At 39.0% G+C, this 18,666-nt stretch overlaps 2 protein-coding genes across 3 annotated transcripts in view; both read left to right on the forward strand.

The window, feature by feature from the left end:
- Positions 1 to 18,666, forward strand: part of LOC103232059 (LINE-1 retrotransposable element ORF1 protein) — a 47,385-nt gene that overhangs the window by 2,168 nt on the left and 26,551 nt on the right. For both annotated transcript variants that reach the window (XR_012091984.1, XM_073013636.1), the window contains exons 2-4: positions 2,853 to 2,983; positions 3,622 to 3,702; positions 5,088 to 5,211. The gene's annotated coding sequence lies outside the window, so the exon portion shown is untranslated. The remainder of the gene's footprint in view (positions 1 to 2,852; positions 2,984 to 3,621; positions 3,703 to 5,087; positions 5,212 to 18,666) is intronic.
- Positions 14,106 to 15,088, forward strand: LOC140710865 (small ribosomal subunit protein uS5). Its single transcript, XM_073013637.1, has one exon. The coding sequence runs from the start codon at positions 14,135 to 14,137 to the stop codon at positions 15,014 to 15,016; it is 882 nt and encodes a 293-aa protein (XP_072869738.1). The 5' UTR covers positions 14,106 to 14,134; the 3' UTR covers positions 15,017 to 15,088.

Genomic DNA, 18,666 nt, shown 5'->3' on the forward strand with positions numbered 1-18,666 from the left:
TTGGGCTCCCAACACCAGACCCTAAACTTCCTGTTCCAGCTCCCCTGAATCTGGGCAGAAGTTATAGCTCAAGCCTGACCTGGATGCATTCAGGATAAGGGGCTTCTCCATATGTTGCTTCTGGCCCTGAGAATGCCATCATGATCCTGGGTGGTCCATGATGCTGTCCAGGGTGAGCCCATTTACCCTGAGAGGATGTAGTACCTCTCCAAGTAACCATGAAGTCAAGTGTCCATCTCTGGACAGCCTCAGGACAACAAAGATGTTTTCTCACCCATCACTTAGCTGTACATTGTGAACAAACTCAGAGGGAAGCAACAGATAATGGAGAACCTTCTTGCTCCAATTCTATCATCTATTGCCTGTGAGACATGAGGAAGTCAGTCAACTTATCTTCCTTTTGGACCCATTAATTCCTGAAACAAAATGAAAGGCACAGGGAATTGAGGGTGGGGTATGGTACTGACAAGCCATGCACCTCACAGGCTTTTTGTGATGCTCTAGTCATGTAATGAGCAAAGAAACACTTGTGAAGTGCAATGGGATATTTAAGTGTAAAAAAATGTTACCATAAATCAGTGAGTGAATATTACTCTTGCAGGAAAATGCAGATAGGAAATAAGTATAAAATCCAGAAACCAGTTTAATATCTGCAGTGCTCATCTATGCCATGATAGGAATTATAAGAGAGTTTAGAGCTATAGTTTTGGGGATTTGAAGCTGAGGAACTTTTTATCCATTGATAAAGTTTACCTTAACAATGTCATAAATCTGGACCTTTAGCTGGCCACCTTTGAAAGTATATAGAGAAGATATGCATAAGAATAAAGGTACCCACAGGGGGAAACCAAATCACAAAATCAAACAAACAAACAAAAACTTTATCATGATTATAACATTTGAATCTGCAATTTTTTTGTTTTTTTTTTTTTTTTGAGATGGAGTCTCACTCTATCTCCCAGACTGGAGTGCAGTGGTGTGATCTTGGCTCACTGCAACCTCCATCTTCAGGGTTCAAGTGATTCTCCTGTCTCAGCCTTCCAAGTATCTGTGACTACAGGCACCAGCCACCACCATGCCCAGATAATTTTTGTATTTTTGGTAGAGACGGGGTTTCACCATGTTGACCAGGCTGGTCTCCAACTCCTGACCTCAGGTGATCCGCCCACCTCGGCCTCCCAAAGTGCTGGGATTATAGGCGTGAGCCATTATACCAGTCCTGAATCTGTGGATTTAGAGAGACTTTAGGCCTCTTCTTCCCTCTGTTTGTCCAGTATTATTAGTCAATATATTGCTTTCATTTTCTGGCACTTACAAAAAAAATAAATAAATAACTAATATGTTTCTTTTTTTTTTTTTAATTTTTAATGCCCGTAACATTCTGTACCAGGAGAGGAAATGCCAATTTGTTACTTAGATGTACAGAAGATTGTTAACTGGGTATATGGAAATTAAGAACATAAGCATATACAGACAAGGACTGGTGGTAAGGACAGAAAAACAGAATTTAAGAGCTGTGTGGGCCTTGAGATTATCTAGTCTCCCTCCTCATTTGTACAGAGTATGAAACAGGTCCAGAGAGTGGAAAGGGTTTAAAGTAACTGTAAGGTCCTATAGGAGTCACATCTTAAATCAGTGTGTCTGACTCCAAGCCACACTGCTACTGCTGCTGCCTCTTCTCCTTCTTTTGTCCCTTTTTTTTGTGAAGGAAATTAAAAAAGATATTTTTAGTTCTTATTTTATTCCAACCCCATTTTTTTCCATTGTCATTGAACTGTAGTTGATATGTCCTTCCTATTAGTTTATTTTTTCACTATGTATGTATCCCCAAAATATATATTGTTTTTATGTTTTAAATTTTTACCCATATCATGTACTATGCCAGTATTTTTGTATCCTGCTTTTTTCACTCTATTTTTGTGACCTTTTCATATGGATATATAAAATGCCATTTTGTGGCTGTACTACAATGTATATATTCCCAAAGAATGAATATTTAGGTAATTGTCAATTTGGGATTTTTTTTTCTTTTTTTTTTTTTAGTTCTTGTTCTAAAATATCCTTAAACATTTCTCCTTTTGCACATGAGTTTCTGTTGTGCATATGCCTAGAATTGCTGGGTCATAGGGTGGGCACATCTTTGATTTTGCTAGAGAATACCAAACTTCTCTTCAGAATAGATACATGGGTGTGTCAGGTGAAACCGGAATCTGCTCTGAGTACGTCACAAGATTTAGTGAGGATCCAAGCAGAACGAGAGTGTGAAAACACATGTGAAGTTGTTCACAGTGCTGTGTCATGAATCGTGAAGGGGCAATTTTAAGTCAGTGTATGGACAACAATGATCATAGGTAGACACTGGATGAATGACCAACTTTTCCTATGAATGAGGTCTTAATTTTATCTACATTAGGACCATGTCCAGAGAATCAGCAAAAATGATTACATTTAATTATGTCTTCATGTTTTGTGAGGGCTTTAGATCTGATATAAACATACAGTACAAAATCCTTTTTAGTAAAGCTGGAAGAGACATAATAGCATCAGTTTCAAAGCAGAAAATCAGCCCTATACAAATTCTAAAGGCCGGTTGTAAACTGGACATGTTTTAGCATGGTTTAGAATGTTTTCAAAGAAAACTAGCACTACGCCTTTGTCTCTGAGAAAAATAGATAAATGAGTCAATTATGTATTTACAGTTTAATTCATATTCAGTTATATTTTGCAACTTAAAAGGCCACTAACAGAAAAATAGAACATAAAAAAATAAATCTCACTTGGAATACTGGGTGTTTTGTTTGCTGGTTGGTTCTTTTAGTGTCCTTTCCTTTTTACTATGTTTTTGTTTCTAGGTTAAGATGGTGGCAAACTGATGATGCTTCATCTACTTTTACTGTCTCACTGAATAATCCATGATGGACTGGAGAATCTCAATGATTGGTTCACCATACTCTGGCAGAAATTCCTACTGACTGCCATATAGGTAGGGCTTGACTAAGAAACTCTTGGTAACCAATGCAGACTCAGACCTCTTGAAAAAAAAAACCAGCAGGGCCAAGCTGGATAAAAGCCAAAATTACTATGTTTGCCAAATTACACTGTCAGGTTTTGTAGAACAGCTAGGACTCTCATATACCTAAAGATTGTGAAAAGATGTACAGAGATTGCTGAGGTTGTAAATATATGTTGTGTTTAATCTAACACTGTAATCTACAATGGCCTTTCAATGAAAGTTTAAGGAATTGGGAATCTGTTCTGCAGGCAGAAGGGAAAGTATTGATGATTTTGAGCAGTGACAATAGGATCAGATGCATGCTTTAAAAGGTCTAGAAGTATAAAGGGTACATGTATATTAGGGCTGGAGTGGCTGGAGGCTGGGAGACAAACTTATTGCAAGACTCCACATAAAATCATATTTACCTCACTGAGTCCTGTCCTCAGGTAAATACTGTTCATTAAAAGGGTTTCACCATTTATAGAGCCTTCAGATTATTTATCCTTAATGTTATTATCCCCACATGTGCTTATGAACAAGCCTCTCAGATCTTCTGCTCCCGTCTTGTGATGGTAGCATGTTCCTGCTTCTGGTGGTGCTAAACCCTGGGCAATCATCTCTCCTAGGAACAGCTGTTCTTCATGGGTGACTGCTGTGAAACCAACAGGATGGCCTCTTTTCTATTTAATCCTAAGAGTGGGCATAAGGTAAGCATTTGTAAGATTTTACTGAAAGTATTGGAGTATAAGAAGGAAAATGCTACACTGAATATAATTATAACTATTCAGGCACAGACCAATCCCAGAGTCTCTTACCAAGTTGACTCTCCTGTCTGTCTTCCTTTTCTGCCTTCACTTGGCTTCAGACAGCTCACCTTCCAATCACTGGAAGTGTTTATAGCATCTCCACATCTCTCCACAAGGTGGAGATCAAGGCCAAATTTTTCACCAGCCCCAGATACCGGAAGGAGTACTTTTTTCTTCATTCATAATCAATGTAAGGACTGCCTTCTAGGGCTTTATTTCATATTCATACATTGAATCTGATAGTGGCAACATATTACCTTTAGAGGAAATTCTGTCTATGCCTAAAGCGGTGTGGTCTAGCTTTATGGTTTGATTAAAGACAATCACAATATCCAATATATTTCCTATATCACATGTAGGCCATCAATAGTCGGATCAAGGTTTGGCTATGTCAAGTCCAACACAGCTCCTAGGCATCAAATGATCATAAACTCTGGAGGTTCACTCTCACTCATGGCACCTGTCTTAAACCGTTTTCTGTTGCTTATAACAAAATACCTGAAAATTTATTTAAAAATTAAAGTTTATTTCTTACAGTTCTGGAGGCTGGGAAGTTCAAGATTGAGGGGCCACATCTGGTGAGGGCCTTCTTGATGGTAGAAACTCTCTGCAGTCCTGAAGTAGCTCAGGGTATCACATGGCAAGGGGACTAAGTATGCTAACATGGTAGCTTAGGTCTCTTTTTCTCTTCTTATAAAGCCACCAGTTCTATTTCCATGATAATCCATCAGTGAATTAATCCATTCACAAGGGCAGAACCCTCATGTTCCAATCACCTGTTAAAGACCATACCTCTGAATACTGCCATATTGGAGATAAAGTTTCAACATAAGTTTTAGAGGGAATATTCAAACCATAGCATTTCCTTTCTGTGTATTTGTGTGCACACATGTACACGTTTGTAGAGACACAGAGAGAGAGGACTAGAGAGGCAGAGAACGCATATATACACCTGTACATTAAATCCATCTATGTACACATATATGAAGTTGTAAAAATGGAACCATAGTATATATCCTCCTCTATAAATTTCTCCACTTAATAGAACGTGAACATGTTTGTAGGTTCTTTTATACACAGTTACTTCTTTATATAGTATTCCGTTGTGTGAATAAAGCATAATTTATTTAGCAAATCCTTGTTCATATATATTGGAACAGTTTCCAAAATTTGGTTATTATGAACAATGTCACCAAGAACATTGTCATACACATATAATGTGTACTCATACGTGAATTTCAATAGGGTGACCTGTTAATTCAAATATTTATTTCTTATCTTTCCAGGTAAAATATTGGGTAGGTCCTTTGGAGTTCTAGACTAAGTTTGAGATTACAGAAGATATGCTCAACATCCTTCTTTGACCTGGTCCCAGTTTCACCATATTCAATAGATGCTTTATAGTCTCTGGTAAGGAGGTATACAATTCTCTGATTTTATTACAGTTTTTAGGGAATTTTATTTTGTTCATTTCAACAAGAAAAATTACATAAATAGGTAACAGCTCCACTCAAAGCTGTGTTTTAAATGAACAAAATATTGGACTTCGTGAACAAATGTGGTACTTTTTCTTTCTGTAATTATTGGCTAGCAATCTTATTTTACTAAATCTATACTGACAAATTTAATTTGGTCCATTTATTTGAGTTTAAAGATTATTTCATACTCTCCCCAGTGAAACAGTCATGGGCCATTGCTATCCTAGCAGCTTCCCTTAAGAACGATGAGATAGTCTTCTTTTCCCTCTAGAGCATAAATTTCAGTGGCAGGTAAAACTGTTTTAGCATCAATATGCTCACGTCTTCCATGATATGTTTTTCTTCCCTACTAAATTGAAAGTTTCTCTAAGTTACCGTAGCCACTCACAAGTTTTTCTCTACCTAACTGAAGTTGCCATCTTCTGCTGATCATTAGGACATTAACTTTTAGAATCATTTCTGTTTTAGCCTCTTATTTTGAAGGCAGCCTTTTAATTTCCTCAGAGAAATTGCAATGGAACGAAAATTTGTTCTCTTTTTACATATGTACACTTTTATAAGAGATGTAATATTTTTAGATAAAATGTTTAATTAATGCAAAACCATGTCTCTAACAGTGTGAAGGTTATAAAGATTAATAGTGGTAGAAATATCCATGTACCAATCACACAGAATAATTCTAGTCAGATATAGTTTTTGTAAGGACAAAAAAGAAAATAGATCTAAAGAGGTAAATAAGATAGATCATTGCATAGTCCTTTACAGTTTAACGAAGGTTATTTAGATAGGACTCGCTCCATACTGATTCGATTCTCCATTTTCCACTGAATTTCCTTTCCAAACAGTGTACAGTATTCTCAATATCTATCAAAACTCCATAAAAGTTATGATTCCCAATTTATTCAGACTGTCCACCAAGATGTTTTCTCCCAAGCATCGCATTCTTGAACCAAGCCATTAAAGACTTGGACTGCGACACAGTTTTCATTCTGAGAACTATACACATCAGTGTAATTACCCTCACCTCCCATTTACTACCCTATAAGGGGAATCCCTATGGCCTTAGGCTTATACACACATCTAGGAGCTCTAAGGACTAGGAAAAGTTAAAAATGAACCACTCAATAAGGTAGCTCTTCAGACCCTTCAGTGCCTACCACGACGGGGAACAATTCCACAGGAAATGGATTAGGCAGAGTCATCCCAAACCTAAGCTGTCTCTACTGGCTACAAATAAACTGTGGAGTTCCAACCCACACTAACCAGCCAGCCATACCCCGGGCTTTCATTCTCATAAAAGACTAAACTACTATAAACCCAAAATAAAATTCTAAGGCCCCCCCAACCATCTGAATGGACATCCTCCTCTGCCAGGGCACTCTAAAATTTAACCTGAAAAACTGGTTCAGGATATGACAGAAAGTGAGGGGGTCGGACCTGCCTCATTATACCCTCCAACATTAGCATAAACACAGACCTTAAGTATGATAAGAAATATTCTAATGTATTCTCTCTGAAGCCAGGCTCCATCAGGATGATGAAACTTTGGTGTCTACAATCTCTTACTATAACCCAGACATTGCATTTTGTTGATAATAACTCAACCAGTTGCCAATCAGAAAATTTTCAAATCTACCTATAAATTGAAAGCATCCCCCGCTTCCAGCTGTCCCGCCTTTCTGGACCAAATCAATGTGTATCTTAAATGTATTTAAATGTCTCATGTCTCCCTAAAATGTATAAAATCAAGCTGCACCCCAACCACCTTGGGCACATGTTCTCAGGATATCCTGAGGGCTGTGTCACAGGCCATAGTCACTCATATTTGTCTCAGAATAAATCTTTTCAAATATTTTACAGAGTTTCACTCTTTTCCTCCACACTGTGCCCCCACTCACCACAAAAGCACAATCTCCCGGCTGTTACTGGAAGGTTCCCCCAATTCCCAGATGGAAGGAGGCCAGGAGAGACCAAAATTTGAGCTAATTTGTTAGTTCTCACCCATCTGCCCCCATCCCGACCTCTGCTCTATTGGTTGTAAGGCAAATTTTTGTTTGTTTGTTTGTTTTCCTTGTCAGCCTCCTAGAAACCCTGCCCGCTGCCTAGACAGAACCTATTTATCAAGACAAGGGAATTGCAATGCAGAAAGAGTAATTCATGCAGAGAGGCTGTATGGGACACTGGAGTTTTATTATTACTCAAATCTGTCTCCGCAAGCCTTCCCCGGGATCAGAGTTTTTAAGGATAATTTGCTGGGGAGAGGCTCGGGAAGTGGGGTGTGCTGATTGGTTGGGTTGGAGATGGAATCATAGGGGGTAAAAGTGAGTTTCTCTTGCTGTCTTCTGTTCTTGGGTGAAATCGCAGAGCTGGTTGATCCAGATTACCTGATTCAATCTAGTTGAGCCAGATTACCAGACCTGGAGTGCAGGGTCTGCAAAATATCTCAAGCACGGATGTTAGATTTTGCAGTAGTGATGTCATTCCCAGGAGCAATTTGAGGAGGTTCAGACACTTGCAGCCAGAGGCTGCATGGCCCCAAACCATAATTTCCAATCTTGTAGCTAGTTTGTTAGTCCTACAAAGACAGACTCAGACTGGTCTCCAGGCAAGAAGGGGTGATTTGTTTTGTTTTTCTTTCCCCTTCGGGAAAGCACTATTATTAATTTTGTTTCAAAGTTGAACTATAAACTAAATTCCTTCCCAAGGTTTGTTTGGCCTATGCCCAGGAATGAACAAGGCCAGCTTAAAGGTTAGAAGCAAGATGGAGTCGAGTCAGTTAGGTCTGATCTCTTTTACAGTCATAATTTCCTCAGTTACAATTTTTGCAAAGGCGGTTTCAGCCTTGCTGGAACAAAGCCTGTGATTGTTTTCAAGGTACCTGACTTACACGACATTTTTAAACTGACCTGGGCCTGCTTTTCTCCCTCCTCTCTTGTCCTAATAGTTGTATAAGGCCAGACTGTGATAACTGCATTTGCTTTTGTCTTTATCCATTGTCCTTTCTGCTTTTGTGATTAGTATGTAATGAGTAGTTCGAAGCATTCCTTCACATTTATCCAATTGGCTATGCTTACTTTTTATATAAAACCGATATTTGCTCTGCCAGTGCATCTGAAAAATCCACCCGTACATTTATATATCCATTGTGGAGGCACCCTCCGAAAAAGCTTTGACTTATTAATGTATTGGTATTATACTAATTGATATAATACTAATAACTGATGGTGTCACAAAACAGAAGAAAAGAGAAAATGCAACCTGTGAATTCAAATTTTCTAGGTGAGAATGTACCCCGGGAGGTCTCTGATCTGTAGGACACTCTTAAAGTACTTCCCTCTTGAATAAAAACCACTTTTTCAGTCTGGCAACTAAAAGCCTTCATGACCTGGCTCCTTTTCCTTTTCCTGCTCCACTATTTACTACTCCTGCAGCATTTACTACAGTTTCCAGCTCCTTATGCTTTAGGCCATGCCCCTCAACATCCCAAGTTTTTCAAATCTTCCTTTTGTATGTGTAGTTTCTCCTACCTGGAATTCACTTTCTCCCTTTGCATTTGCTGGGTAAAATCGTGCAGATTATTCTGAACTTACATAACTTGTCTCTGGAGCCTTTCCTTGAAACTGTAGTTAGATAAGTTATGCCCTTTTGATTTCACTCACCTACGCTCTGTGAACCCCAAATATCTGAGACAGGTCTCAGTTTATTTAGAAAGTTTATTTTGCCAAGGTTGAGGACTGGTGCCCATGACACAGCCTCAGGAGGTCCTTAAGACATGTGCCCAAGGTAGTCAGAGCACGGTTTGGTTGTTATACATTTTATGGAGACTTGAGACATCAATCGACATATGTAAGATAACCATTGGTTTGGTCTGAAAAGGCAGGACAACTGGAAGCTATGGCAGGATGACTTGAAGTGGGGAGGGGACTTCCAGCTGATAGGTAGATAAGAGACAAATGGTAGCATTCTTTTCAATTTCTAATTAGCCTCTCTAAAGGAGGCAATCAGATATGCATTTATTTATCTCAGTGAGCAGAGGGGTGACTTTGAATAGAATAGGAGGCACGTTTACTCTAAGCAGTTCCCAGCTAGACTTTTCCATTTAGCTTAATGATTTTGGTGCCTCAAGATTTATTTTCCTTTCATATCTCCATTCCTCTGTTACTGTATTTACCACTGGTAGGGTGTGTGTGTGTGTGTGTGTATTTTACACATACAGTAAATCTTCATTTAATGTCACCTATAGGTCCTTGGAAACTGTGACTTTAAGTGAAATGATGTATGATGAAACAAATTTTACCATAGGATAATTGATATAAACAACTGTTCCGTTCCTTTGGCATATTTCTGGACAAAAACCTCGCCAAACTTCTAAATGAAGTCCTCAAACACATCTAATATTAAACATTGAAATAAACATGAAGTAACAAGTAAGATTATTATTTACCCAATATGTGGTGAATCAATGAATGATGGTGGTTATAGTGGTCATGGGTTAAATCGGGGAATAAATATTTTCCAAAGGGAAAACTGTAATGAGTACGTTCTACTGTCAGAGGTGTGTGAACCAGAGTGACTCCATCTTTAAAGCAGCTAGCTGAAATGAGGCTGAGACCTACTAGGCTGCATTCCCAGATGGTTAAGGCATTCCAAGTCACAGGATAAGATAGGAGGTCAGCATAAGATACAGGTCATAAATACCTTGCTGATAAAACAGCTTGCAGTAAAGAAGCCAGCTAAAACCCACCAAAACCAAGATGGCAACAACAATGACCTCTGGTCATCCTCACTGCTACACTCCCACCAGCATCATGACAGTTTACAAATGTCATGGCAACGACAGGAAGTTACCCTACGTGGTCTGAAAAGGAGAGGCATGAATAACCCACCCCTTGTTTAGCATATAATCAAGAAATAACAATAAAAATAGGCAACCAGCAACCTTTTGGGCTGCTCTGTCTATGGAGTAGCTGTCTTCTTTTTAAGTTCCAGTATACATGTGTAGAACATGCAAGTTTGTTACATAGGTATACATGTGCCATGGTGGTTTTCTGTACCTATTGACCTGTCCTCTAAGTTCCCACCCCTCTCCCCAACCCACCAACAGGCCCTAGAGTGTGTTGTTCCCTTTCCTGTGTCTATATGTTCTTATTGTTCAATTCCCACTTACGAGTGAGAACATGTGGTGTTTGGTTTTCTGTTCCTATGTTAGTTTGCTGAGGATGATGACTTCTAGCTTCATTTATGTCCCTGCAAAGGACGTGATCTTATTCCTTTTTATGGCTGCATAGTATTCCACGGTGTATATGTACCACATTTTCTTTATCTAGTCTATCATTAGTGGGCACTTGGGTTGGTTTCATGACTTTGGTATTGTAAATAGTGCTGCAGTAAACACACGTGTGCATGTGTCTTTATAGTACAATGATTTATAATCCTTTGGGTATATATCTAGCGATGGGATTGCTGGGTCAAATGGTATTTACGGATCTATATCCTTGAGGAATTGCCACACTGTCTTCCATAATGATTGAACTAATTTATACTCCCATCAACAGTGTAAAAACATTTCTATTTATCTACAGCCTCGCCAGCATCTGTTGTTTCTTGACTTTTTAATAATCGCCATTCTGACTAGCATAAGATGGTATCTCATTGTGGTTTTGATTTACATTTCTCTAATGATTAGTGGTGTTAAGCTTTTTTCATATGTATGTTGGCTGCGTAAATGTCTTCTTTTGAGAAGTGTCTGTTCATATCCTTTGCTCACTTTTTGATGCAGTTGTTTTGGTTTTTCTTGTAAATTTGTTTAAGTTCCTTGTAAATTCTGAATGTTAGACCTTTGTCAGATGGGTAGATTGCAAAATTTTTCTCCCATTCTGTAGATTGCCTGTTCACTCTAGTTTCTTTTGCTGTGCAGAAGCTCTTTAGTTTAATTAGACTTCATTTATGAATTTTGGTTTTTGTTGCAATTGCTTTTGGCATTTTTGTCATGAAGACTTTGCCCATGCCTGTGTTCTAAATGGTATTGCCCAAGTTTTTTCCTAGGGCTTTTAGGGTTTTGGGTTTTACATTTAAATCTTTAATCCATCTTGAGTTACTTTTTGTACAAGGTGTAAGGAAGGGATCCAGTTTTAGTTTTCTGCATATGGCTAGCCAGTTTTTCCAGCAGGAGATCCTTTCCCCGTTGTTTGTTTTTGTCAGGTTTGTTGAAGATGAGATGGTTATAGATGTGTGGTGTTATTATCTGAGGTGTCTGTTTTGTTCCATTGGTCTATAGGTTTTGGTACCAGTACCATGCTGTTTTGGCTACTGTAGCCTTGTGGTATTGTTTGAAGTCAAGTAATAGGTCTTCTTTGATTTCATATGAAATTTAAAATAGTTTTTTCTAATTCTTTGAAGAATGTTAATGGTAGTTTGATGGGAATAGCATTGAATCTATAAATTACCTTGGGCAGCATGGTGTAGCTATTCTTTTATTCCTTTACTTTCCTAATAAACTTGCATTCACTTTACTGTATGGACTCTCCCTGTATTCTTTCTTGTGTGAGATCCAAGAACCCTCTCTTGGGGTCTGGATCAGGACAACTTTCTGATAACACTACCACCATAAAGTTCAAAAGAATAACATATATGGGACTCAGTGAACATTTTCATACCTAATTGTTTATTGTCATGCACTTGTATGATTGTAGTATACTCTATAAATTTTTTATTTGCCAACAATTTGTATTCATTTATTTTCCAACTGGCTTATTCCAGTTCAGTTTTGGCTGTCCAGAGCCTATCTCAGCAGTTCAGGGCACAAGGCAGAAAGCAACCATAGACTCAATGCCATTCTATCACAGGGCACACTCACATACACCCATACTCAATCAAACTGAGACAATTTAGACACACCAATTCACCTAATGTGCACATTCTTGGGATATGAAAGGAAGCCAGAGTACCTGGAGGAAACCCATGCAGATATAAGGAGAAAGTACAATCTCCGTAGACATTGGCCCCCAGACAGGAATTAACTTTTTGTCATCAAAATTATAACAAAAGACATTAAATGAAATGACATTAATGAAGCACCTGCTGTGTTTGCGTGTATACACTTGTCAATCCACATCAAATGGGCAGCAGGTCAGAGGCTGATATCTAGACTGAGAAATATTTGGATACTTCAATATGGAAAGTATTTTCCCTTTAATATTTTAAATGCTGCTATCTCTCTCGGTGTCACTTTTATGTTTCTCTTAAACATTTTTCTTTAAGCCACTACCCAACATCTGCCTTACAAGCAAGGACATATATGTAGTAAAGGGGTTAGCAAGATATAACCGTGGAAGCAAATTTAATGACCACTTGTTTTTACAAAGTTTGTTGAAACAGCCACGCTCATTTGCTTACATACTATCTATAGCTGCATTTGCTACCAAAACAGAGTAGTTGGCCAGGTGTGGTGGCTCACACCTATAATCCTAGTACTTTGGAAGGCCAAGACAAGAACATCGCTTGAGCCCTGGAGTTCTAGACCAGTCAGGGCAACATGGCAAAACCCCCGTCGCTACTAAAAATACTTTAAAAATTAGCCAGGCATGGTGGCACACACTTGTGGTCCCAGCTACTCGGGAGGCTGAGGTGGGAAGATCACCTGAGCTTAGGGAAGTTGAGGCTGCAGTAAGCCAAGGTTCTGCCACTGCACTCCAGCCTGGGTGACAGAGATGCTGTCTCAGAAGTAAAAAGAAAGAAAGAAAAAAAAAGGAACAGAGTAGTTGTGATTGCAACCATATGGATTACAAAGTCTAAAATATTTACTATTTGACCTTTCACATTAAAAAGCTTGCTGACTTCCTGGAACAATCCATGGTGAACACAGCCCCACAGGAGGAGTACTCCCAGATTGAGGCTTGCATGAGAGGCAGAGTCACAATTTCTCCCTACTTGGAACATCAACATTCCTACAAATGATGAGAGGTGCCTGTCTGACCTGAATAGCCAAAACACTGGGACAGGAATGAGCCTGTGGGGTGAACAGATTTCCTGCTTGCCAGGCAGGGGAGCTGAGGTAGCTCCCACTTTTTACCCTCATAAAACCTTAGCACATCTAGCTGAGAGCTCTCCCAGCCACGCTTATCAAGGCTGGGACCTTGTTCCACTGCTGGATATTACATCTACTCACCTGCCTTAGCTACAGCTATACCTTCCCTATTGGCCTAAATCCTGAATCATCAACTCAGTAAATAAACTACCAGGGAAAAAAATAAATAAATACAATATACACCACAAGAGAATGAGATAAACTTCAAGAGATCCCTGCCATTCCAGCCTGACAAGAGACAGTGAACTTGCCGCACATCAAGAACATAACTACTACAACCAGCATCTGGAAATAGCCAGTACACAAAGATTCTCTGTAACTAAGGAAATCATAAAGAGCCTTCACCACTAAAAGCACCAAAAATCAAATTAAGCTAAAATTAATGTCTGATGCTTATGAGAGGAAGAAAAAGAAATTAAAAAGAAAAAACACAGTCCAATCAAAAATTCAAGAAATTTGAAGAAAGAGTATACCCAAATGAGAAGGAACCACAAAAGTAATTATGGTAATATGACACAACAGGGTTGCATGACATGCTTAAAATATCACACTAGCTCCCCAGCAATGGATCTAACACAATAAAAAATCTCTCAATAGCCACATAAAGAATTCAAAAGGTTGATTATTAAACTTCTCAAGCAGATACCAGAGAAACTTGAAGACCAACTTAAAGGAATTTTTAAAACAATCCAGGATATGGATAAAGAATTTTCCAGAGAAATAGATACCATAAAGAAATCACAATCCTTCTTCTCTGAGAGAACACCAAATGGCGGATGACGCCGGTGCAGCGGGGGGGCCCGGAGGCCCTGGTGGCCCTGGGATGGGGAACCGCGGTGGCTTCCGCGGAGGTTTCGGCAGTGGCATCCGGGGTCGGGGTCGCGGCCGTGGACGGGGCCGGGGCCGAGGCCGCGGAGCTCGCGGAGGCAAGGCCGAGGATAAAGAGTGGATGCCCGTCACCAAGCTGGGCCGCTTGGTCAAGGACATGAAGATCAAGTCCCTGGAGGAGATCTACCTCTTCTCTCTGCCCATTAAGGAATCTGAGATCATTGACTTTTTCTTGGGGGCCTCTCTCAAAGACGAGGTTTTGAAGATTATGCCAGTGCAGAAGCAGACCCGTGCTGGCCAGCGCACCAGGTTCAAGGCGTTTGTTGCTATCGGGGACTACAATGGCCACGTCGGCCTGGGTGTTAAGTGCTCCAAGGAGGTGGCCACTGCCATCCGTGGGGCCATCATCTTGGCCAAACTCTCCATTGTCCCGGTGCGCAGAGGCTACTGGGGGAACAAGATCGGCAAGCCCCACACCGTCCCTTGCAAGGTGACAGGCCGCTGCGGCTCTGTGCTGGTGCGCCTCATCCCTGCACCCAGGGGCACTGGCATCGTCTCAGCACCTGTGCCCAAGAAGCTGCTCATGATGGCTGGTATTGATGACTGCTACACCTCAGCCCGGGGCTGCACTGCCACCCTGGGCAACTTCGCCAAGGCCACCTTTGATGCCATCTCTAAGACCTACAGCTACCTGACCCCTGACCTCTGGAAGGAGACTGTGTTTACCAAGTCTCCCTATCAGGAATTCACTGACCACCTTGTCAAGACCCACACCAGAGTCTCTGTGCAGCGGACCCAGGCTCCAGCTGTGGCTACAACATAGGGTTTTTGTACAAGAAAAATAAAATGAATTAAGCCTGTTACTAAAAAAAAAAAAAAAAAAAAAAAAAAGAAATCACAATCAGAACTTCTGGAAATGAAAGAAACACTTAGGAAAATACAAAATACAGTGGAAAGTGTCAACAAAAGACTAGAACGAGTAGAAGAAAGAATTTCAGAGCTGGAAGACAAGGCTTTCAAATTAACCCAATAAGACAAGACAAAAAAGAATTTTTTAAAAATGAACAAAGTCTCAAAAAAAAAAAATGAGATTATATAAGATGGCCAAACCTAAGAATAATTACTATTCCTGAGGAAGGAGAGAAATCTAAAAGTTTGGAAAACTTATTTGAAGGAATAATTGAGGAAAGTTTCCCTGGTTTTGCTAGAGATCTAGACATCCAAATACATGAAGCTCACAAAACTGCTGGAAAATTCATCATAAAAAGTTTATTGCCAAGGCATGCCAAGGCACATAGTCATCAGGTTATCTAAAGTCAAGATGAAGAAAAGAATCTTAAGAGCTGTGAGACGAAAGCATCATGTAACCTATAAAGGAAAACCTATAAGATTAACAGCAGATTTCTCAGCAGAAACCTTACAAACCAGAAAGGATTGGAGTACTGTCTTTACCCTTCTTAAAATAATTGTCTGCCACAAATTTTGTAACCAGCAAAATTAACCTTCATAAAATAAAGGAGAAATAAAGTCTTTTTCAGACAAACACTGAGAGAATTTCCCAATAACAAATAAGCGCTACAAGAAATGATAAAAAGACTTCTAAATCCTTAAAAAAAAAAACAAAAAAAAACCTCAAAATACACCAAAACAGACACCTTAAAACATAACTCTCACAGGGCCCATAAAACAATAACACAATGAAAACAACAAGGCATTTAGGCAACAACTAACATCATAAATAGAACAGTATCTAACATCTTAATACTAACATTGAAGATCAGTGGCCTAAATTCTCCACTTAAAAAATACAGAATGCTGGCCAGGCGGAATGGGTCACGCCTGTAATCCAGCACTTTGGAAGACCGAGGTGGGTGGATCACCTGAGGTCAGGAGTTCGAGACCAGCCTGACCAACATGGTGAAACACCATCTCTACTAAAAATACAAAAATTAACCGGGCATGGTGGCATCCATCTGTAATCCCAGCTACTCGGGAGGCTGAGACAGGAGAATAGCTTGAACCGGGAGGTAGAGATTGCAGTGAGCTGAGATTGCACAACTGCACTCCAGCCTGGGTGACAGAGTGAGACTACATCTAAAAACAACAACAACAACAACAAAACGGAATGCTTTGGGAGGCCAAGGCAGGTGGATCACCTGAGTTTGGGAGTTCAAGACTAGCCTGATCAATGTGGAGAAACCCTGTCTCTACTAAAAATACAAAATTATCCAGGCATGGTGGTGCATGCCTGTAATTCCAGCTACTCAGGAGGCTGAGGCAGGAGAATCGCTTGAACCTGGGAGGAGGTTGCAGTGAGCTGAGATTGTGCCATTGCACTCCAGCCTGGGCAACAAGAGTGAAACTCTGTCTCAAAAAATAAGAAGAAGAATACAGAAAGACAGAATGGATAAGAATTAAAATAAAAAAAAAAAAAAAAAAAGTAGACCCAACTAAAACATAATGACTTACATAGACTTAAGGTAAAGGGGTGGGAAAAGATATCCCATGCAAATGGAAACCAAAAGTGAGTAGGAGTCACTATTCTTATATCAGACAAAATAGACTTTAAAGCAACAACAGTAAAAATAGACAAAGAAGAATGTTACCTAATGATAAAAAGATTAGTCCAGAAAAAGATATTACAATTCTAAATATATATGCATCCAACTGTGAAGCTTTTAAATTTATGAAACAATTACTACTAGGCCTATGAAATGAGATAAACAACAACAATATAAAGGTGGCAGACTTCAGTGCTCCACTGACAGCATGAGAAAGATCATCAAAACAGAAGGTCAACAAACAATTGCAGAATATACATTCTTCTCATCAGCACTTGGAACATTCTCTAAGATAGACCATATTATAGGACACAAAATAAGTCTCAATATATATTAAGAAAATCGAAATCATATCAAGTATCTTCTCAGACCACAGTGGAATAAAACTGGAAACAAACTGCAAAAGTAACCCTAAAGCTACACAATACATGGAAATTAAATAATCTGCTCTTGAATGATCTTGGATCAAGAATAAAATCAAAATGGAAATTTAAAATTTCTTTGAAATCAATGATAATAGTGGTACAAATTATTAAAATTTCTGGGATACAGGAAAAGCAGTGCTAAGAGGAAAATTCATAGAATTAAATGCCTACATCAAAAAGTCTGAAAGGGCACAGATGACCTAATGTCGCACCTTAAGGAACTAGACAAGAACAAACTAAATCCAAATTCGGCAAAAGAAAAATAACAAAGATCAGAACAGAGATAAATAAAATTGAAACAAACAAAAAAAAATGCAAAATATAAATGAGACAAAAAGCTGATTCATTGAAAAGATAAACAAAATTGATAAGCCATTAGGGAGATTAACCAAGTAAATAAAAGAGAAGATCCAAATAAACTCAATTGGAAATGAAATGGGAGATATTACAACTACCACAGAAATACAAAAGATCATTGAAGGCTACTATGAACACCTTAACATGCAAAAACTAGAAAATTTAGAGAAGGTGGAAGATTTCCTGAAAATATACAACCCTCCTAGAATACATCCCATCAAAAGAGAAACTCTCAGCAGACAAATAACAAGCAGTGAGATTGAATCAATAATAACAATAATGAACAACTAGGTAAGCCAGAAATCTAATTGTTCAACGGTAGGTGTAAGTACTGTAACACACTTATATAATAGAATACTATGTAGTACTTAAGGTGATCTGTAAAACTATACACAACATGGAAAGAGGTTCATAATACATTACTGAGTGAAATAAATATATTACAAAATATTATGAATGGTATCATCTTCCTCTATCTTTTGGAATACTTTCAGTAGGATTAGTACCAATTCTTCCTTGAAGGTCTGATAATATTCAGCTGTGAATCCATCTGGTCATAAACTTTTCCTGTATTTGTCTTCTCTGTGCCTGCCCTAGTTTTGCTGAATATCAGAGGAAAAAATAACCCCACCATGTTTTATAATAAATTCATGTTCACAAACCTCAAATCAACATATTATCTGACAATCTTACCACTTTTGTATGTAATGTGATAAAATACCTTGTAATCAAAGCTTTATCTACAAACTTAAATATTTCCTTAGGATAAATGTTACAGACCGAAAGAATGAGGGTCTTGATCAACTCAGTATACCACTGGAGGCTATATGAGTAAGCAGCAAACTGTTCTCATAAATGCAGAATGTTGGTAAACTGACAAGCTGCATCTGCTGCCCAGAAGGAATGCTGGGGGCAGTCATGACCCAAGCGCAGTGTTTCTTGTGATTACGTACATCTGAAGCCTGTTTGTTAGTAATAATATGAGAGTAATAGTAATAGTAATAGTAATAGTAAGAGAGTTCCCTGCTTCTAGTGAGCAAAGGCAGCCCCTGAGCTTCCACAGCCTTTCATATTTATTGAGTAGCAAGAGCAGGGAGGAGGAGGTAATGATTGGTCAGTTGCTTAATTGA

Source organism: Chlorocebus sabaeus, chromosome X (assembly GCF_047675955.1).
Source record: "Chlorocebus sabaeus isolate Y175 chromosome X, mChlSab1.0.hap1, whole genome shotgun sequence".
In the NCBI taxonomy this organism is placed as follows: Eukaryota; Metazoa; Chordata; class Mammalia; order Primates; family Cercopithecidae; genus Chlorocebus; species Chlorocebus sabaeus.

Excerpts from the sequence above, each read along its gene's own strand:
- LOC140710865 (XM_073013637.1), top strand. The coding sequence starts at position 14,135 with ATGGCGGATGACGCCGGTGCAGCGGGGGGGCCCGGAGGCCCTGGTGGC.